The 23591-nt window shown below is 30.3% G+C and overlaps 2 protein-coding genes across 3 annotated transcripts in view; both read left to right on the top strand.

Moving 5' to 3' along the window:
• Window positions 1-13485, top strand: part of LOC136983663 (stress-induced-phosphoprotein 1-like) — a 42555-nt gene extending 29070 nt beyond the window's left edge. Inside the window, exons 7-11 of the mRNA XM_067280471.1 lie at window positions 1667-1760; window positions 6032-6193; window positions 9697-9800; window positions 9893-10056; window positions 13081-13485. Of these exons, the coding sequence (XP_067136572.1) occupies window positions 1667-1760; window positions 6032-6193; window positions 9697-9800; window positions 9893-10056; window positions 13081-13153 (597 nt within the window). The 3' untranslated portion in view covers window positions 13154-13485. The remainder of the gene's footprint in view (window positions 1-1666; window positions 1761-6031; window positions 6194-9696; window positions 9801-9892; window positions 10057-13080) is intronic.
• A 7126-nt stretch (window positions 13486-20611) lies between these two features.
• LOC136983657 (triokinase/FMN cyclase-like) overlaps window positions 20612-23591 on the top strand; it is a 29252-nt gene continuing 26272 nt past the window's right edge. For both annotated transcript variants that reach the window (XM_067280467.1, XM_067280466.1), the window contains exons 1-2: window positions 20612-20837; window positions 22455-22565. In XM_067280467.1, the coding sequence (XP_067136568.1) occupies window positions 20636-20837; window positions 22455-22565 (313 nt within the window). In that variant the 5' untranslated portion in view covers window positions 20612-20635. The remainder of the gene's footprint in view (window positions 20838-22454; window positions 22566-23591) is intronic.

The following is a 23591-nucleotide window of genomic DNA, read 5'->3' as shown; positions in this document are numbered from 1 at the left end:
ATGAATTCTCTTTAGCTTTTGACTTTCAGCTGTTGGAACTGAATTTCTTCTAAATTAAATTTGATTCATTAATTATGAATTAAATTTTTTTCAATGACAAATTAATGAATTTATATCTATACAAAATGTGAACCTGTAGTTGTTACTAATATGAACATTTTACTGATGCAATTAGATGTGTTTCATACTATAATAAGTAACGGTATGATGAGCTAAACGTCAGTTTTCAATAAAATTATCTTGGCAACATAAGGTGTGTTTTGATAATCTACTGTATATTTCGGCGGATAAGACGATAGTTGAACCATAAAAAATGGCCCTGAAAATCCAGGGTCGTCTTATAGGACAGATACAAAAAAATAGATTGAAATTTATATAAATTAAAACCATTATAAAAAGACAGACAAACTGTAATTATTTACTAGAAGAGAGTAGGGTATGTGCACAAAATAGAATAGCCCATACAATGTTTTTGTGAATAGTCAAGGTCATTACCCGAATGCCCGAATTAGTGCAAATGTTTGCAAAAATCACCAGATGCAAGAAAATAAAATTTGTTCATTCGAAAAATTACAAATAGGACATAATTCCATATATGCTATACAGTATCATTATTCAGATAATGATTGCTGGTCTAAACTAAATTCATAGGCCATTGATAGTTTGGGGGTCGTCTTATAGGACAGATATATGCTAAAACTATAAAACTTCGACGAAAATTTATACATCATCTTATCCGCCGAGGTATACGGTAATTATTTGCTGAGTACATTTTGTTAAATGTTAAATGATGAGTTATCTTCTAAAAATACTTTGGTTTAAAATAAGGCAAGGAAAGTAATACTTCAAACAACATTTCTGTGAAAAATATATTTATAAGTTCATGAAAATAATAATAAATTTACATATAAATATGTTATTTCATTACAGAGTTGGCTTGATAGACTTAATCATTTAATTTTAATTGCCAGACATGTAATTTTCTGGATAGAGAAAAAATTTACAAATTCACAAAATTGTATAGATTATTTACATATAAATTGAAGGCTCTGTCAAAATAAATAAAATGTATAATCTAATTTATAATCTTATGTATTGAAACAGTTAAGATCAGAGTTGTTATGGACAGATAGCGATATGTAATAATAAAATAAAATTAAAGTTATCTCGAGGTGTTATAATAATTGAAAATTAACTCACAATTGTACATTGCAAACATATATTTGTGAGCACCTTTATTAAAAGTGCTCATAAATATATGCTTGCAATGTACAATTTTGAGTTAATTTGCGATTATTTTAACAACTCAAGATAGATTCATTTTATTTCATTAGTATCTCAGTTATTGCTGTCTTTAGTTGTTTTATTATCTATGGTTAATTAAAAAGAAAAACATGAGTACTTATTAATAAAATCAAATGGTATAGAATAGATCAAAGAAGAAAGTCTTTGTATTTTGGTAACCCAAAATAGCAAATAACATTTCAGAGATTTTTTACTTTTGTTACAGTAACAGGAATGATTGCCAATCTTGTGATTGCTAAGTAAATATTCGGAGTTTCATGGTTAGAGCTTTTGGTTAATTGTCAAATACATTGTAACTACTGTAATTTATGATATTGCAGATTACAGATATTCAAAATTAATAATATTTTAATGTAGGTAGAAAAACTTATTAAAAGAAGAAGAAAGAAAAGCATATATAGATCCTGAAAAATCACTTGAAGAAAAAAATATAGGCAATGATTGCTTTCAAAAAGGTATTTTTATTAAAAATTTCTATTGAATATATTTATAGAATAAATATTTTAATATTTTTAAAACACAAATTTTTGTTAAGACTAATAGAAGAAATAAAATCTTTAAACTTATGAAAATTTTCAAATATTAGTGTGTTTTTTTTTATATCCACTTTTTTATATAGAAATTCCAATAAAAGAAAATCAATTAGTACATATAAATTCTTTTAAAAGATTGTGAAAATTCAAATGTGAGAGTGAAATAAAGCATATTTTATCTTAGTTTTACTTCAATTAGTGCATTAATTTGTTTCTCAATTTATGCAAATTAAAATTTACATAGCTCATGTTTGGATTTTGTTTTATATTTATATATATTATTGAAATTAAAATATGCACATAAATCTCATGATATTCTTATAGTGAGAGCAGAAAAAAGAATATACATTGATTTACCCATTTACTATGTCATAGTGAAAGTGCAATTATATCTAGTTTCTACACTAATCTACAAAATTACTTCTTTACTCAGCCTAATTTTTAAACACCACTTTTATAGAACAATTTTGTTTTATGTTATTTTAATGTTGTAATTAATTTTTTAAATGAGTATAATATGTCTCAATGAAGAGTAAGAAAGAAATGATAAACTTACCAGGGGAGGGCACGACCTGGGAAATTCACTTAGGGATGACAGTTGGTATATAGGTAGTACTCCTTTAGGATGTTCAGTCCTCAAAACAAAACAGTGCAATGGCCAGCCAATTTTAAGAAAAAGGCCTTTAAAAATTCAAGCTCAGCTTACGTACTAACAAGTTTTGCTAGGTCAGCAGCTGCTCAGCGTTCACGGTTCAAATCTCGGTCTCGATTAGTATTATTATTATTTTTTTCTTTCAAAAAATTTTTAAAATAAGTATTTTGAATATATATAAATATTAAAATTTTATTATAATAAATAATTTCATTTAAAAAAATGTCCACTTACCGACATTCCACTTATCGACGCTCTACTGTATAATAATACAAAATAATTAATAAGTGTATTAATAATAATCATCATCAACTGTTGGTAAACTGATAGTATCTTCATTCACAGACATTTTACTGTAAAATATTGAAACTATTTGTATTATAGTGTAATATATCACGGAACACTATGATCTCTTCAGAATCCAAAAGTAAACTGATAGGTCTCTGAATATCAGGTCAGTCCATAAGTCCATGCCCATTTTTATGACCTTGAGAAAAATCTTGTTTTGCTGTTGAAAATGTCAGTCTAATGTGATACTTTTTACACTGAAGTGTTAAATTGGATCTCATTTATATAATACTGTTGGAATTGGGAACATTTTAGTTGTTTTTTTTTTTGTTAAAATGAAATTAACCTATGAATATAAAAGACATGTTTTATACTTTTTATTTTTAAGTGGTGAGAATTAATAAGAGTAGTAACCTTCAAAAAATTTGATACAATAGAATAATAAATAAAAACTGTTGTTCCATAACTAATTATTTATAACTATTATTATTAATTATTTTGTATTATTATAAATAAAATGACATGTAATATGTTACACATTTTTTTAAATGAAATTATTTATTATAATAAAATTTTAATATCTATATACTCAAAATACTTATTTTAAAAAATTTTTAGAAAGAAAAAAATAAAATAAAATAAAATAATACTAATCGAGACTGAGATTTGAACCCTGAACAACTTGGTGGTAGCCAAGAACAATGTCGACTGAGCTGCTCAGCAGCTGCTGACCTAGCGAAACTTATTAGTACATAAGCTGAGCTCGAATTTTTAATGGCCTTTTACTTAAAATTGGCTGGCCATTGCACTGTCTTGTTTTGAGGATTGAACATCCTAAAGGAGTACTACATATATACCAACTCTCATCCCGAAGTGAATTTCCCAGGTCGTGCCCTCCCCTTGTTAGATACAAAACTTGAAATTACTTCATGAAGTTTGATATGAAATAGGGTTTTTCATTTCCCGGTCTTTTGCTTGTCCTGGGATTCCGGAATAAAAGTGAACTGTTTTCCGGGATCCCAGGAAATCCCAGGACAAAATTAATTATTTTTAAGATATACAAAATATCATGAAATCAAATGATATAATTATTTTTTGTTTTTTAAAGTAATTTAATATGTTCCGCAACCTTCAAAATCATATTAATAACGCTGTGTAAGATATATATTAAAAATTTCCTTTGAACTACTAGAAATTTTCACAAATAGAAAAAATTTATTAAAGCTTGCTGGAAACTGCATACAACAACAACAAAATGCTTTGAATTGAGTTTTAAAAAAAATGAACTTAGATCAAACTTCTAACTTAGAAGGCAATTTTCGTTTTTTAAATAAAATATAATACAAAATATTGTAAATTTTTATAAGATTTTAAAAAACAAAGATGGTCGATACTCTCGATCACTCAATCTAATTCTTATTTTAGTAATGAAAAGTCTTGCTACCGAGAATGCCTTTTCCGATTCAATTGATGTGATTGGAATCGTGTTTAATGCATTTAAGAGAAGACAAATATTGTGTGTTTTTCACCTGTATCCTGAAAGATTTCTAGTTTGTTTTCGAGATTGTAGTACTTTTTTTGTTCTCTAGTGTTCTTGAGTTGTCTACCTCGACTGCTTTAATAGAAACATCATAGCCCAATAATTCAGCAGTTCATTTGTCTTTAATAATCAAGTTATGACGAAAAACTTCATACTTGCAGATTTTGTACTTGTTTGTATCCTTGCCCAATTTGCACAACATGGCATTATGCAGTTATTGAAGCTACTGGGCATGGTTAAAAATTAAGACAGCACAATTATTCCAGATAATCACTGGTAAAAGAATTTTGAGTGTCCTCTCACAAATAAGCTACGTATTGATTATTGACCATTTGTGACATGCCATAATGAGCAAAAATTAAAAAAAACTAATAAGTAGGTTTAAAATTAATAAATACAAATGTATTCTGACAGTTTATGAGTTAATTATACTTTCTATTTGCAAAATTTCCTCAACCTTAACATAAAATAAGAAAAAAGTAAATTTTTAAGAAATTTGCGGGATTTTCCGGGATAAGAAAAATTTCCTGGGTTAAAAAAACTCTAATATGAAAAATTATTGTAGAATCTAACCTGTGATTTACTATGATTTTTCAATTAATCTCTGCTTGTACAAATTTTACATATCCAATTATTTAGAAAAACAGAACACACACATCAATGAAAATTTAAGTTTGCTTATATTTATTTTTTTAATGTTTATTCTTTCAAAGACGAAATATGTAATTTATAAATTTTTCAGAATGTGTTACTCTTAATAACAGACTACAATAACCCTCAATTAACACATTTCTCAAATTAATGCAGTTTATAAATTGATAATAGATTTCAAATAGCATAGGTAAGAATTTAATTCATGTGGTATGTTTTTGAGGGTAAGTTTGTATTTTATAAGTTGTTGACACATTTGGCAAACTTGCAATGTTGAACGAAATGCAAGCCTGTATAGCAAATCATCTGACCAACTTTCTCAAAATTAGTCTATGGGGAAATTACTCACTAGAAAATTGTCACAGCCAAATGATGGGATGAATATTGTGAAATTTTCATCTTTTGGAAATTTAATATTTTAAAAAGAAAATCTTCACCAATACTTTTTATAATAAATAAATTTGAAATTTATAATCATTAGATTAAGAAAAACTAGATTTAGGGTTCTAATTCCAGATTATTATTATTATTATTATTATATAAGAGATACCATGATTTATAAAATTCAAAATTTTAAATTTATTTAGTTAATAATTTAATTATTAACTATCAATAATTAACCAAATAAAAAATACATTAGTTATGAAATTACTTAGACATCAGCAACAAATTATGAAATTAAATTGTTTTCTTTTGTTGTTGGGATCACCAGCTATATTTCAAAGAATTATCTAATTTAATTTAAATTATTTGTGTCGTTAAAGGGACAGTAAAAAGTTAGTAAGAATTTTGGAAGTCTTGATTAATTTGTCAGTTAATTATAAATATTAAGATTAATTAATTAGTTTGATAGTTTAGTTAAATTAAACTGTATTGATTAGTATGCCAATTTCGTGGAATGTGTTAACTGCGTTAATCAAGGGATTACTGCAATTTAATCAAATTTGATGCTATCACAATATAAACTTGAATATTACAGCAATGTATTGATAGTATTAGTATATACATATCTATTTATTAAAATAATTTTTTTTATTGTAATAAATATGATTTATTTTTTAGGAGATTATCCAACTGCTATTAAACATTACACCGAAGCAATTCAAAGAAATCCTGACGATGCAAAATTATACAGTAATCGTGCAGCTTGTTATCAAAAATTAGCAGAATTTAGAATGGCTCTTCGGGACTGTGAAGATTGCATACGATTAAATCCTTCATTTGGTAAATAGTTTTTTGTAAATTGAAAGTGAATTAAATAAAACTTAAAGGAATGAATTTTATTTATCTTTTAAAGCAATAATTGTACTACTTAATAAATTTGTGGTACATTGGATTAAAATAATATCAAAATTGAAATACAAACGAATTTTTGGAATAAAAATGACTATTTGTTTCAAAACTTATTTTGATTCTTAAAATTCATTGGGTCTTTTTGAATGTCAGGTGATTGAAACTTCTTTTTTTGTTAACTGGAAATTACTTGAGATGTTCTTCCATTGTGAATAATTCTCAGGTTAACAAAATAAGGAAAAGAAGTTGCAATCTCCCTACATACAAAGCATACCCTATGGAAATAATGAAGATCAGTTTTCTCAAGCAGAAACTGAATGATAGTTGAAACAATGTTTTCTTAAAATTCGTTAATAATAAATCTTAGTACATTCCCTTACTTAATGAATAAGGAATTTGAGCTGTAATTTTTATTTCTTTGTATTTGTTGGAAGGTTGTCACAGTTTTAAATTGATAAATGAATTTCAGCCTTATTACACAATAGTGCCAGTTTTTATATTGTGACTTGTTATCATATTTAAATTATATTAATGAAACTAAATAAAGATCTGAAAGTTAAGTTAAGTCATCTTGTATTAATAATAATTAAATAATTAGAAAATTTTAGGAGAAAAGCTTGACCTGAAGCTGGATGATAAGCAGCTACTTTTGCTTAATATGTAGTTACTTTGTCAACTTTCACTTCCAGAATATCTAAATTCCAGCTTTAGATATTTAGATATTAAAATTCAGTCTTATTTATTATAGTAAAACTCGCCTAAATGGAAAAAATTCTTTGGAATGAAACAATTTTTCTGTGTTAAAGTTTATTAATGCCGGAAATCTGTCAGAATCTTTAATCGTGACTCAGTCACTTCATTTAAAGCAGCTGAATCATAAATAATAACACTAAACTGATTTTAAATATGTCCAATTAGGAAATGGAAGAGGTTTTGGGTATAAAGAATTTAACTTAACCTGAATAAAGTGGGAAATTGAAATTTCAGTTGTAGACAAATAAGTAAAATTGCTTCCAAGCATAATGATCATCACAGAGTATGACAAATTATTCCAAGAAAGATTTCAAACTGTGTCAGAGAAACAAAAATTGCATGACTGGGATTTACAGGCCAAGGTCTTTTTTAATTACTCTTTGGAATTAACCAGGGATAGAATTAAATATTTTTAAGAATTAGAAACTTTCAACAGAATAGTTTGTTCTAAGCATTTTGCTTACTTTGCTAGTGACAAATTTTTCTTATCAATTTGATGATTTTGCTTAATATAATGATTGTCTATAATTGATAGTTACGAGTAATATAAGTAAATGTTTTTGTGAGACTAATTTTTGAAAATGAGAATGAATAAATCAAGTTAAATATACCACTGAGACTGACAATTAATAATCATTATATCTATATTACTACTTAATTTAAGCTATTGGTCTGTTAACAGTTATTCATCTTCAGTTCAAATGAAACAAAGTAAAGAAGTCTTGTTTTCATTTAATTAGTAAGTTAATTCCTTATAAAATATTAATACATTACTAAAAAATGCAGATAATTTACCTTTATCAGATATATAAAAAGTTTGATTTTTTCCTTAAGTATATTTATATTTTACTACTATGTGGATTTGTAAACTGATCACTGCCATATTGAATGCTACAAAGCAGCAAGAATAAAGGTGGCTCTTCTGTTACAACCATAAAATTAGTAAAATTTTTAAATATATGATAAATTAAATTGATCAAATTTATTATTATTTTTTTTTTTAAACTAGTATCTTGAAAAAAATTGGGTGTGCAGAATCTTATAATATAATTGAGATGGGTTGATAATAATAATAATAATAATAAGCGCAGAGCCAAAACGGTTAGGAGTTAAAGTTGGAATCTAGTACACAGTTAGGGTACATCATGAGAATGTACACTAACCGTATGTTTCTGTTGACTCAATGGGTGAGAAAACGATGTTTCTAAATGGACTGTTGAGTTTTCCATTGAGACTAGTGAAGTCAGCGCTGTTTCACTGTTGAGCTCAACAGCTCAATGACCTGAAAGACTGTTGAGTATTCAACAAACTAACATGATAGGTTCCGTGAAAAAGTAAATTTCTCTTATAGAAACTATCCATTTGCTCTTGCTGTGGATGCACAAATTAATGAATGATCTGTACATGATAAAACATGTGATTGCACAATTATGTTGGATAATTTGGTCAATATTGAAATATTAAGCTTTTTTTCATAAATAAACTACCTCCATATATTTGTCCAAAATTGATTACGACTGATATTTGGCCCTCTTTAAGTCTTCCTAATGATATAAATATTCAAGAAATTCAAATTATTAAAGAAAGACCCAGTATATTAGAAAATGATACAGATAAGAATTCATTTGAATAAAAGGATTTGTTTGAATAATGGTTAAGCGAGTTACGTTAATTATTTAGCAAAACAGTTACAATCATTGCCTTCTTAATTAAGTCGGCCATCATGAAAAGTGTCCTTTCAATGGAAACGTTTCTTTTTTCTACAAAATGTGATGTCAGATCGTTCAACAGAGGAACTCAATGGAAAATTCACTGTTGAGTCAACTGTTGAATATAGAAACGTAAGGTAAGAAGGGATTTTTCAAAATTTCCCCCGCGGGGGAGAGGGACAGGTTTAAGGCTTACCGTGAAGAGCTCAGCTTCTATTATACTATTTTAGATGCAGTTTTTTGTGGTTTTGATTGCATTTTAATAGTATATGCCATGAGAATGCACATTAAGAAGGGATTTTTCAAAATTTCCTTTGTGGGGGGGGGAGAGAGAGGATTAAAGATTACCCCAAAGAACTCTACTTCTACTATCAGTAGAAGACATAAATTAGATAGCTGTTTTGGGAAGGAAACTTAAAAGGTGGTGAGACTAAGGTTTAATGGAAATAGATATAATGGTCGTTTTGACGTATTAATACCTGAACAGCAAGTGGACATGGGGATGAAAGAAGTGTATTCTTTAATAATGGAAGTGTTAAGAGAAAGCAACATGCAAGATTTACAGGTGCTGGGCGAAGAACTTGGCTTCTACTGTACTATTAATATTTTAGATGCGGTTTTTTGCATTTTTGTGGAAATCGAACATATTTTTAGACCCATCTAAAAATTCTCTAATTAGTCTGGAAACAGGAACCTAATTCTTGCATTCTGTGAAAACAGGTAAGATTGGCTATAATGTAATAATCTTAATCTTTACTATTGTTACTTTTTGCCCGAGCAATACCTGGCTTATCTGCTAGTATTCAAATAAATATGGTACTAATTAAGATTCATTTTTATTTTTAGCATAAGAATAATTTTATTTTAATCATTTACATGGTAATATTGAAAATCGTCCAAATTAATATTCTTTTCATTTAACTTCATAATTTTTATTGCTAAATTTGTGTGCGAAAATGATTTTTATTCCAGTTAAAGGCTATATACGTAAAGGAATGGCTTTAATGGCATTAAAAGAACATGGTAAAGCTGCTGTGGCTTTTCAGAAAGCAGTCGAATTAGATCCAAATAGTCAGGTAATGCATGTGATTATTTTAAAATAAATGAAATGTTGGAAATAAAATAATGGTAAAAACATGAATTGTAAATAATATATTTGTTTTACTAGGAAGCAGTAGATCTATATCGCAAATGTAGATTAGCATCTAATGCAGATCCCGAAGAAGTGAGACGACATGCAATGGAAGATCCAGAAGTTCAAAGAATACTAGCAGATCCAGCAATGAGGCTTATTTTAGAACAAATGCAAAGTGATCCAAAAGCATTACAAGAGTATGTTAACATTTTTTTCTTTAAGTTTATGTAATCTTTGATTATAATAATGAAATTCTACATGTGACCTATTCTATCTATTAATATAAATACAAATAAATTCAGAATAAAGATGGTGATTTCATTTAAAGTTAAATGATTGCCAGATTATATCAAGTTATATTACTACTACTATTATTAACTAAATGCTAAGTAATTAGGCACTAGAGGCAGGCATTAGGTGCCTTCTCTTTCTGAATTTAATAATTATAATTAAATTAATATTTTAATAATTAATTTAGAAGGTCAGAAGATTCTGGAAGAAAAGAATTGGCCCAAATTAGGACTCGAACTCTCAACTCTCAATATAATCTGGCAATCATTTGGCTTTAATATAGAATTATGGAGTTTAAGATGGTTATATTTAAAGAGAGAATTTTATTTGTTTAATTATATTAATTATATTAAAGTTTACAATCACACGATAGACATCTATTACTATAGTCTCTGCAAGATAAAGAACAAAATCATATTACTGTAAGATCTACTTGTATCTCTCTCTGTAACAAGATTGGCTAATTCATAGCATAATATTGATCTTGATTTGATCACAGATGTGTTCTTACATTCTATCATGTGCCATTCGAATTGTGAATACAAAACAAAACAAGTAAAATGGCAAAGCCGTATTTGGGACAAGACTATGTCTCGGAGACTCACTACTAAGCGGAATCACTGATGCTCAAGTGGGTCTTGTTCTCATTTGCCAATCTTCTTTGGTATCGCTGGTTTTGAGCAACGAAAATGCATCGTGCACGACCACAAGGTTGTCCACGATGCATTTTCGGTGAAATTAACCTATCCAGGTATACCCTATCCAATGTCAAAATTTCTTTCGTTGCGTGACGGCCAGGGTTGAATTTTTGTCAATGCGTAACGAAAATTTCCCTTTTTGAAAAAAATAATCATGGCTATTGTATTGTCCAAAATTATTTTTTATTTTGCACAAACAATATACAGTTTAACCCAATTATAACATCATTGGATGTAACAACAACCCTAATATAACATCTTTAGTGGTGTGGCTAAAATCTGTACGTGGCATGTTCTACCTTGTCCGTGATGTCCACGTTGACCTTGACCACGTGTTCTGTGTCTTTTGTTCTGCCGGTAAAAATTAACTGAGAAACTGATCATTTACTTAATTTGTATTGGCTATGCCATATTTACAATAGTGTCGAGATATACTATAAATCCAAGATTGGCACGGCTGTCGAATTGAAAGGTTAACTAAATGAAGTAAAAAGATGTCTCTCCTTGTTAGAGTTTAGGAGCAAAGTGAGGTCAAAGGGCAAAGGTCACGTGGTGGCACCCTCTGCCATACATGTCAAATTTTTATCGGTTCCACAATTTTACTATACTAGATAATGTTAAAAAAACACTTGTAACGACATAAAACCATTTTAACATCATATTTGAAGCACTCCCAAATTTACAAAATTAGATAACAAATTTTATTTAACATAGAAGATACTACTTGCTCAGTCCTAAGGTCAGAGTTCACTTCATAGAATGACTGTGGGTGGGACTCTCTTTACCCGACTTCTGTGGGGTGAGATGCCTGTTTTGCCTGTTTGTAGAAGAGGGTCGCCATTTTGTATTTTATTTTGACTTGGTTCTTGGTCCCCTGACTACTTACATGTCTGGATTTTTTTTATGCACAAATGATTTGGTCACCTAATACTCTGTGCCAAATATCAACTCTTGACATGTACTCCTTTATACCTCTAAGTTGGTAACAAAAATGGCGGCAGGATTTTATAAACAAGACATAGTCTTGTCAATAACTAAATCAGTAAGTTAATTTGATGATCATTCTTAAAGCAAATATTTCTGACAGATGACAACTAAATCACTAAATCTTCTATAAATTTGAAGATATGCAGGAATGAGCAAATTAATGTTCATGCAGGAAAAAATAATCATAGTTCACTTCATTCCAAATTCTCTCATCATATCCATATTTACACTTTGTTTCTTTACTATAGTACTGATGTTGCACGTTTTCTTTCTATATCTATGTTAAATTATGTACATTTAACATAGATATAGAAAGAAAACGTGGATGCAAACTGGATGCAAAATCGAAATAGCAAATCTTTAATGTTTGGCAATTTGTGGACGTTAAATGTTTGGTATTATTTGTGTATCTATGTTCTTGACTAGTTCTAGTTGTTATTTGTTTTTCATATTGATATGTTTGTAGAGAAAGAAATTATTCAATTTTCAACTGGAAAGCTGGAAGTTCAGATATTGAAGAATAGTTAAGCAGTAATAGTATTTCTATTCCAGTACATAACATATTTTCAAATTGTTGTCATTGATTCTACAAATACTATCAAATCAAATTGATGTATTCACTTGGAAGACTAGAAATGATCATCTAAACCAGTATATCAATTTGAAAAATGCAAAACAATAAATGAATAATGATTACAGAGTGCTTTTCTTCTTGTGAAGGTGATATTTGTGTTTTTTCCATTGACAAATATTGTGACTGTAGTCTTATTATTGAGACAGAGCATAAGCAAAGTGTCTTATAAGGGGTTTATAGAATTGAGTTTGTTCTCAAAATTTGATTGGTTAGTTTTAATTGAATTTCATCATTTTACATAATGTGAGTCAAGGAAATTAGAAAAATGTAATAAAAATAGGGGTGTCCTGATTTCATTTTTGAAATGAAGTGGGATCAAAGTGACTGTATCTGATGTTGCTAGCACAAGTATGTGCAATTTTTAAATTCTTTCTTATGCCAGCAGCAATGTCGCTGCTGCGGTAGTGGCAAGTGTTGTTGTAGATGGCCCCTCGAAACAATATTATTGACTTGCTAGTGCTTTGACTCAATTCTTGGTTTGCATTCCAGCAGAAAACAAATCATGCCTAGTCGATTAATTATAAGAAAACATTTTAAACATGTGTTGTCTTTTTTTGAATTAAAAATGTTTATACTGTATTAATACATTTGCATTTGTATCATATTTTCAGACATTTGAAGAATCCAGACATTGCTGCCAAGATACAGAAATTATTCGAATCCGGTCTGATAGCGATTCATTGATCATTGTTGAAGACATCCTATTTTTTGCTATATTTAATTTTAATACATCCTTTTAGGAATAAAATACAACAGAAGAATTGGCTTAGTTTTATTAATAGGCAATTTATAATTTATTGATGAGAAAATTGTTTGGATGAGAACTGCTTAAATTAAGATCTAAGAAAACTGTCCAATGTCATGATTAACAAATGCTGCAATTGTTAAAGAATGCAAACTGTACTAGTCCATCATAATGTTATATTTAAAGTTTATGTTCTTATTTTAAGAATGATGTAATTTTTATTTAGAAATCTGTTTTAATATGCTAAGAAATAAATTATTTCTAATATACATATTCAGTCTGTAGTTTACAATATAACTGTTAATGATTACTAGAAGTTATGAAATTCTTCAGAAGACAGAAGAATTTCAGATTTTAAAACCTAATGATCTACCAAATTATTGGACTAATAAGTGTAAGTTAATAATTAGATACAAAGTAATTTGTCTAGAGCAGGCATGTCAAACACGCGGTCCGCCAATACACAGGTTGCAGCCCGCCGAGACTCTTTAAAAATTTTTAAATATTGAGCTTTGACGCTTGAAGTTGGAAAGTTTGAACATTTTGGTTGACGCTGGTGTCGCGTGTGGTTGCGTGATCGCTCGGGACACTGCGCACTGGTGCGAGGCGCCAAATGAAAAGCGGCGGCCAAAGCCGAATGGAGATAAAAACACAAGACGATTAGAAACATGATAGAATAAAAATTTCATCAGCTGAATATATTCAACCAAATTTTGATGACTTGCTTTGTGAAAAATGTTGTCAAATATCTTCTAAAAAGTGATACTAAACTGTGATTTGTTTATTTCTTATTATAACTTTTATTTTTGTTTTTTATAAAAAATATAAAATATTTATAGTTTACTATAAATATTTTATATTTTTTAATTTATTTTTTTAAGTTTAAAAAATAACATGAAATATAAAATGTCTATGTATGTATAATATACAATACATTGAGTCTAATAAATACATAATACATAATATAATCATTCTAAAAGTCGTATTTTATTAATTTTTTGAACATTGAAAACATGCAGCCCCGACTTAATACAAAATAGATCACGTGGCCCGTAATATCATGAGTTTGACATGCCTGGTCAGTTGGAGGTAGGTGGTTAGGCCAGCTACCTCCAACTGACCATCTTGTGACAATTTTAGTACTTATATAAATTACTTTCAGAATTTCTGGAACAAAAGAATTGACCTGAAGTGGTACTCAAACCCAAAACTACTGCATACTGTGCAGATGCATTTCCGGTTACACTACTGCAATCTCTGTCCAACCTCCATTTCCAGAACTATTAATTTAGATATATTTCATAATTTATCAATGAGTTTTCAGTCCACTGATAAAATTGCAAACATGATGAAGAAGGTTAATACGTAATGTCCAAAGGACATGATTCCCTGCTTATTTGAAAGTTCATTCAATAAGCATCCCTCCGTCACATCCAAGACTTCGGGTCACATCTGAGTTTTCAGGTTTGCCAATGTAAACTGTCATTTCTGAATAGAATTGTTGAATCGTCGTAATATTTTCTAGTCCAGAAAAATTTTCTAACCTGGTAATAAAGTTACATATTGTTTTAAGTAAATATAAAATACAAAACATGGCCGACGGTAATACATTTAATTGTATAAATAAATATATAAAATACAATATTTAACAAAATTACTTTGCTTCCATTATCGTCCGTCGTTTGCTCCAGTTGATGGACGATAACAGAATCAAAGTAATTTTGTTAAACGTTGTATTTTATATATTTATTTTTACATATTGTTAATTTGCACCCCATCATCAAATTCTAACAATCCAGAGGATTAGTTGACATTGGTACAATTTCAAACTCCAGTGTCCCCAACACTGGGAATCTTTCATGGTCGGTCTGTCCCAGATGCCTATTTACATTCCTTTATGGCACCTGGGGTATTTTTGTTGGTTCATTTTTACAAACTATGCCTTCTGTGTATTACCTCATTAACAGTTGTATTGAAGTCTTAATTTTACATAAGCACAGCTTTGCTGATTTTAAATATTTATAAGGGTGTGTTCACACGAGAAACTTTTAGTCATGCACAAAAAAATTGCTAGTTGCTGCTGCTTATGATTAATTGCATACCCAACCACACAAGCAATGAATATGTATCTGCAACAGAAGCGTAGCCAGTCGTAAACATTTACACAGGCTACAGATTGCAGCTTTGACTAAGAAATATCTTAGACTTTCCAGTTTTCAGTATGAAAATGGATTTTGTAGAGCTTGCACATATTTCACTTCTTATGTGGCCCAGTAAGAATTGAATACAAAGCGATAAATGATTCACCTATTGATAGGCCAAGTGGCGACCAAAGGGAGAGTTTGATAAAATATATGTTTTAAGAAATGAGTAACAACAAATGTGTTTTCTGTAGATCACATGATTGTGACGACATGTGATAAACCTCATTGGGCAAAAGAGAAAAAATATCACAAGAAGTGCACTTGGGAGTTGACGACAAAATAATCGCCCATTTGAATGGACACACACAACATTGCGCGTTCCATTGGTTACGTCAGTCTTGTTGCAAGCAACAGTGACTAGAATAGAATCTTTTTTTATCGTGGCTACTGAACAGTCGCTGGTGTGTGGTCAACTCTATTGAAGTATACTGCTGTTCTAATTTCAATGACTTTTTGTATCTGACAAAGTGACTAAAAGTCAACTCTTGTGAATGTGCCCTAATTCATTTAAGAACTATTTCTTGTACATGATAAAATATTTTCTTAATGAGCTAGAATGTATTACATCGAGTGGCTGAAGTGACGCCATGTTTGAGGAAAATAGAAAAAAAAACATCCGCCATTTTCCTTTTAGTCAAGGGAGCGTGGCATTTGTGTAAAGGCGACGAGCTAGAATATTTTAACTCTTCGATAGTACCCGACGTCACCACCAAGAGTGCTGTAACCATAGTCACAGCCATTCTATGTAGTATATTCTAGCTCGTTGTATATCGCTGCTTTTAAAATTAATTAAAGATATTTTCAAATTAGTATAATTCATCTTGACTGACAATGGACAGACCACGATAATTTTTAAGCATGAAATATTTAAAGTCGAGTAAATTTTATGAGAAGTTAGTTCTGTACGTAAGAATAATAAAATCTTCGCAGTTTCGAGAAAATAAGAAACCAATATTGAGCTGTCTTTCAAATTGCAGAACTGTACATTCCCAATGTCGTTCGTTAATCTCGAGAACGGAGTTGGATTGATAAAAATCGAGACCGGATATGGAAAGCTCGGGGTTAGGAGGCCCGATTAACTATATACCAAGTTCCGGTCTACCGAAAGTCACGTGGCTTTTGTATTTATAAACGCGCGAGAATATTGAAAAGAGACTTAAATGGTTAAATAAATAAATTTAGTAAATACGCATTTCTATACCCACAATTGGATTTACGATGCAATCTCGGTAAGCAGAGATATATGATTGGATGAAGAGAGTGCTAGATTATTGGAAGGTGAATTCAATGGCTTAATCATTCGGAAAGAGAACATTTGTTTAATCTTTATGACGTTAGTGCATTGTATTAATCAAAAACATGCTACTATATTTTAGAGTTCTCAAATTAAATCTCCAGTCTTCTTAAAATAATTTTGAATTGCCTTCATTGTGTTTAAACACGATTACTTCTTCAACTTCCAGCTAAATACAATGTTTTCAATTACCGTTGATTTGTGATTCGTGCTTATTTTATGCTATCGGGAACTTCACAAAAATATACTCTTAACTGGAATGGTGTCCGCCAGTAGCTTAGCGGATAAAACCACTGAACGCTAGTGGTTGGTTGTGGGTTCGCACCTGGCCACGTGGAGTTTTCCTGGTTTTCCTCCCGTTAGCAATATCTAAATAGCAGTGGCGTGCCGTCATTGGAAGCGATGGAAGCGCCGCTTCCACCTTCCAATGACCTTCCCTTGTATTTTATAAAATATAAATTTTCATATTTTAACGTACTTTGAATTAATTAAAATGAATATTTTATTATAACTGCATTATGTATCTTTTACAAATTTCTATACTACATGTGAAAAAAAACGATAAGATTGCTATTGTATATTCGAATAATTCAGTGGCGGAAGGAATGTCGAAACCGGGTCAGTTTCTAATCAGCCAGATTATATAGGCATTAGCACATGCGGTTTACAGTGCACCAACCTCACCCGGTTTAGCTGGTAGAAGCGACACACGCGTAAAGAGTCCGACTTTATATCCCGGAGCGGTTGTGGGCTGTTAGCCGCCTGCTAGATATTCGGCCACCCTCGCCCGATTATGTGAATCATGAGCAGACTAGATCAACGGCGGGCAATCCCCCGGGCCGCGGGCCAGCTACGGCCCGCGAGATCTTTAATAGATTGGAAAAATAACTAATTAATAGTTATTTTTCCAATTCTTTGTAATTTTCGGAAACGATAAGAGAAATAAATGTAGTAATTAACTTTTTATTTATTTATTTCATATTTGCAGACTAAAAAAATTACGAGTCACAAGAAGGCGTCAATTGACTACTACGGCCCGCGGAAAAAACGTAAAATTTATTCTGACCCATGTTATAAAAACGGTTGCTCACCCTAGACTAGATTTATAACTTAACCCAACCGATAGAAATTTACTGGCATATTTTTATGATAGTTCTGTATAGTTGACAGGAGTTTAAAAAAAAATCCATTAAAATATTTGATATATTTATTCTGCATTTATCCCGTTCTCCCATCTTATATTACTTACGGATTTCAATGTTAAGCCGGTGATATTACGATTTAGTATGTCCCATCTGTAAGGGGATGCAGAAAAAACGTGTACAATTCTAGTACAGTGTTAAAAAATTAACTGTTACTTTGGCAGCATCATTTACAACCAAATTTAATGAATGAGACGTACGATGGTACAAAAAAAAAGCTCTAGAATTTATTTTCCTTAAATTTACGATTTATATATCCGTTGTCATTAAAATTTGTCTTTCCACTGTTTTCCCGAGACTACAGATATTCAGGTACAAAGTAACCGGTTTCAACTTATTTCTACTTAAGTAGTAGTTAAATAATTAAGCGATTAGAAACATATATAAAACCCTGACGAAAGAGCCGAAATTTTACTTAAACAGAAGCTTAACCGAACCAATCTCTTGCCGAGTACAGTGGGGTCTGATCTCTTCATAATATTAGATGTAATAAAGACAGAAATTTTTCCAGTTCAATGAGAGTGACCGAAAAAGTTGTAAATTTTGGAAATTTCCGTGAACACTCGGTTCTTTTTTTTTTTTTTTTTTAACTCTTTCCGCCCTGTGGGCACTAAGAGGGCCTCTTTTAGTAGGCCCATTATGGGTTCGGCCAGGCCCACCATGGGGCGACCGGGTGGTGAGGGACGGGGCCCGACATATCCGAACGGACTACCCCCCGAAAAATTCCTGGGGAATATTCGACCCGTTCGGATTCGATCCCGGGTCCCCCAGAGCGGTAGGCTGCCACCTTTACCGCTCGGCCATCCGGCCGTCAACACTCGGTCCTAAAACGAATTAGTTAGAAAACGAACGACGGACAATCTGTTAAGTTTAACATATTTAGATTTTTACAGCTATGGTGAGAAACGTTTAAAATCTACAACAACCCTGTCGCGTCCTTTGAGATATACTAGTAATGCGACAAAAGAGGCATTTGACATTGACCAGTATCGGCACCCTCGGGATTTGGCACGCACACACCTACCTGGACCGTCTCTGATTTCATTCATTAGCCACTCGTAGGGAGCTATTTCACTAACTTAAGTGGATTGTTTTAAGATTTAAAAAGTAAAGAATATTTTTATTTTTATGTACGTTTCTTCACAAAGTTATATTTAATTATAAGTTTCTTTAAAAGTATATTCATACAATTGAAGAATTTTTTTTACTAAGAATGTATATTCATCACACATTTTGTTTTACCAAGTAAGTTTTTTTTTTATAATTTTAATTTTAGCCCTTATATCGTGGCTAGTGATTCAAAAATTTATTTTAAAAAAGTTTTGGTTCAAGACTATATAATGAAAAAGAAAACATTATTAAAAGAGAAAGACCGATGCCTAAATTAAATATAAATACGTCGACAAAAAAATTTCGACATTTTGACGATAAAATTTATGACGAATGACGATTCTTTCGTAAAATTGAAGCAATTTGGAAATCAAAGCGGAATAGAATTTAACTTTGGTAGACAATATAAAATCAACATTGAAAATTATAACAAGATAATTACGATTAATAGATATATCTAAATTAATAGAAGTTATATGTTTTTTCTCAAAGCCAGAATTGGCATTTAGAGGGCGTAGGGAATTTATTGAATCTAATAACAGAGGTAATTATATTGAACTTTCTTATTTATTAAGTACGTCGGATAATCTATTAAAAATACATTTAAAGAAGTATACGGTTTTTACTGGCTTATCGAACAAACGAATACGAACGGGCCCTGACGCGCAATTAATTGATTGCCCCTGTAAGTCGGCTTCTTACAGAAACACAGCTTCCCTATCATCAAATGTCACGGCACGCCACTGCTAAATAGGGGCCAGTTTCCCGTAAAATACCTCCCGGAAAGCATTCTCCTGGGCAGGTTACCATGTGTCGCGTTGTCGTATACGAATGAAACCAATCAAGTCGAATGAGAGGACAATTTAGGGAAAAGTTAAAGAATAGGAAAAACCGCGAATCGACGAAATACTCTTACATTTTGTCTCTGAAATAGTCAATTTTATGCGCTATCTGTAAACTATAATGTCAAATAAAGCAAAATAATTTATTGATAAATACTATTCGTCTGCCGACGATTTTTTTGTAACTCTTTCCGCCCTATGATTACTAAGATGGCATTTTTTTTTTTTTTTTACCAAACCCATTATGAGTTCAACCGGATGGTGAGGGACGAGGCCCGCCATATCCGGAAGGACCTTCCACAAAATTTCCCGCACTTATCCGATCTTAGCAGCTCGGCCGTCCGGCTGATGACTATAGTGTCATAACTCCATTTTACGTAAAAATTTTGTTTGCGATGTTGTTACGTTGTGTCTACAATATACACCATAACAATATCGAAAGTAAAATTTTTAGAAAAAGTATTACGACATTATAATCCTCACTTCCTCAGCCGTCGTGACGATGGGCGCATTGCCTAGTAAAGCGGCTCTAACACAATTTGTTATAATTTAAAAATGAAATTTAATTTTAGTTACGATTGCAGAAAAATAATTTATTAATAATATTATTCGGTACTATTATTAAAAAATTAATATCAATTTAAAAGCTTGTTATAAATCATTAAAAAAGTTTTTAAATATAATTAAAAGGATTTTTAATTAGAGGGCGCTACTTACTAAAACAACGTGTTGATACATGTGATATGTTAACGTTACGTACGCGCTAGAAATGGACGACAGAAAGAAATTGATTAATTCTGCAAATACATGTGTTAGAGATAGTTTGAAAGGATTTGTTGCTGCTAATGTTGGCCTTAGGTTAATCGAAAATGCTAATATAGTTGTCAGACACGATTTAGAAGAAGTGAAGAGATCGAATAAAGTCACGTTGATATCGGGGGGAGGGTCTGGCCATGAACCCGCAATGGCTGGTTAGTCTCATTCCTCCAAACATATTTTAAAAACTCTGACATAAATTTGTGTATACAATAATTACATTAGTGTGATAAAATTATATATACATATATCAGGAATAAGAGAGAGATGTCTTTGTGTTGACTATAAATCTACATGATTTTTGGCATCATTGATACTTTGCTAGAGTTGTGGCCCATTCTTTTACGATAAAAATCCAAAAGGAACCGTGTATTTGGGGACATTTCTTCGTACGATAGGCAGGGCCGGTTTTACCATTATGTGAACATAGACCCATCGCCTAGGGGTGCCGATGGTTAATGTTACCTTAGTTAGCCAAGATGGCGGCTTGTCTCCAATTCCAGCAAGGAAACAGTGGGACGCATGTTCTAACCTAACTTAACCTATTCTAATAAATTACGATAATTATTAGCAACCAAATTATTAGAATAGGTTAGGTTAGGTTAGGTTAGAACGTGCGTCCCACTGTTTCCTTACTGGAATTAGAGACGAGCCGCCATCTTGGCTTCCTAAGGTAACATTAACCGTGCCGATCTTGTAAACGAAGAAATGATAGATCATTAAATGTTTTTTTAAAATTTCCATAATGATATACACCCACAAATGTCAATATTTATATGTGTGCTTGTGTTAGTATGATAATATAATTAAACATATAGACAATGCACAGAGAGGCCTAAATTTTCTTTGCCTAAGGCTGTCAGATACTCTTGCACTGGCTCCAAAGATAGGTGACCAAAGTTTCTCTTATGTTTCTTTGACTACATACATCTCATTCAAAAATTGATCCTATTTTGTTTTTTCAGCAGTTCTTCTCAACTGCTCACTTTGCAGTGTCACATAATCTGAATATTAAATGTGTTTAGTTTAATTTTGTTGTGATGTATCATTCAGCATCAACCCTATATGTAAATATCAAATTCTGTATATGAAATATATGTCAGCAAATAATGTGTTGACAATACATTTTATGCCATACAAGCATTTTTTAGTCCCTTTTCCAATTTTTAATTTTAATCAGTTTTTAATCAATAATTTTTGCAAATCATTCAACACTCCCAAGAAATGAGTTTTGGATGGCATATCTCATAGAAAGTTGCTGGGATCAATATTTATTTTGGCTTTTTATTTGTATATAGTAGTTTGGCTCACAGTGCTAGCAACATATCAATGAGACATGGCAAATATAAAACCTTGTTTTGCAAAACTTGATAAAAAGCTTCATAAAAAAGTTACTAATTTATAAAATATGGAAAATTCCAAAAGATGTTGATGATATGAAAATTTTTCTAGTCTTAACTACATTTAAATTAGATGCATCAGTTTATTCTATGTATTATTTAATATTAATATATTAATTCAGTTTTACTAATAACCACAAACTTAAACTTAAACTGCTGGATTAATTTGAAATTTTTAGCTAATTTTAATTAATTGGTTTAAATTAAAATTCTAATAATTAAATTAAATTCCAATAATCAATTAATTAAAATTAGCCTTAATGTAGCATGAAAAATAATTAACAGTATATTAATATTAAAAAATAACTAGTGATAATATTAAATAATATTTATATAACATAAAATGCTTAAATCCAATTACTGTTTTCTCAGGTTATGTTGGCTCGGGAATGTTAACAGCCTGTGTTCAAGGTGAAATTTTTACATCCCCTCCAGCAGCAGTTATTTTGAATTGTATAAGAATTGTAGCTCAAAATAATCCAGGTAATTCTGAATACTTTTCACTCCTAATTACAAAATTTTAGTTATGATGCATTTTAATGATCAAATTCCATATATTTGAATCTAAATAAAATAAAAATACTAATTTATACCATAGATTGACGTGTGTCGATTGTAATATTTTAAATTTTATACTTTACAGTTTTATTTGGAAACATGCAATTTTCACTGATAACAGACAAAAGACAAGATTACACCTTAGCAATAAAAAAAACTTATATTTAAAATAAATTAGAGAATCATTTTTGGATTACAATCTTCTGCTTACATTCTTATATTTTTATGTTGATAAAAGTTTTATTTTCTGCTCAAGTCTCACACAATGATCATCATAGAATGATCATCATTGTATGACATCCAAAATAACTTTGAATCAAACAATTTCTAGAGAAAGTGAACTCGTAAATTTAAAGATTTATTTTTTCAATCTTCTAAATATCATCTATTTTCTCTTATTTCTTGATCTTCACTTAATACCAGACTCACATCTTAGAATATTTCAACTTCTAATGTTAATTTTCATACAGTATTATTAATAGAATACAAAACTAAATGGACAGTGTTTACATTGTAACATAACAATCCTGTTGATATGTTATAATGTCTGTTTACATTACTATATCATAGAAGATGAAAATCAATAGTCACTATTTAACTATCTGCATTATTAATTTTGAACTGAGAATTATTTTAAATAAAACTGGCTTAATCTAGATTTTTGCAATTTGAATGTTTTTTTCCTTAAGTTGGTAATTGTTTAACCGTTGTGGAAATTATAAAAGGAAAATTGTTGTTGCATTTAAAAATATAAATTTGTATGAATTTATCTATTTCTTTGGATGTTATTGAATTGCAAAGGAACTTTGGACTCTGTTGCAGTTTTTTCAAATTTTTATCAAGTAACTCTGTCATTTGATATAAAGATGTGAAAAATTTAATGATCCATTTAAACTTATAAAAATTTAAGGATTTTGGGAAATTATCAAGTGAATCAAATTTTACATTTAT

This window comes from Centruroides vittatus, unplaced genomic scaffold, assembly GCF_030686945.1.
Source record: "Centruroides vittatus isolate TY-2023 unplaced genomic scaffold, ASM3068694v2 contig_884, whole genome shotgun sequence".
In the NCBI taxonomy this organism is placed as follows: Eukaryota; Metazoa; Arthropoda; class Arachnida; order Scorpiones; family Buthidae; genus Centruroides; species Centruroides vittatus.
This window is presented reverse-complemented; position numbering and strand designations above follow the sequence as displayed.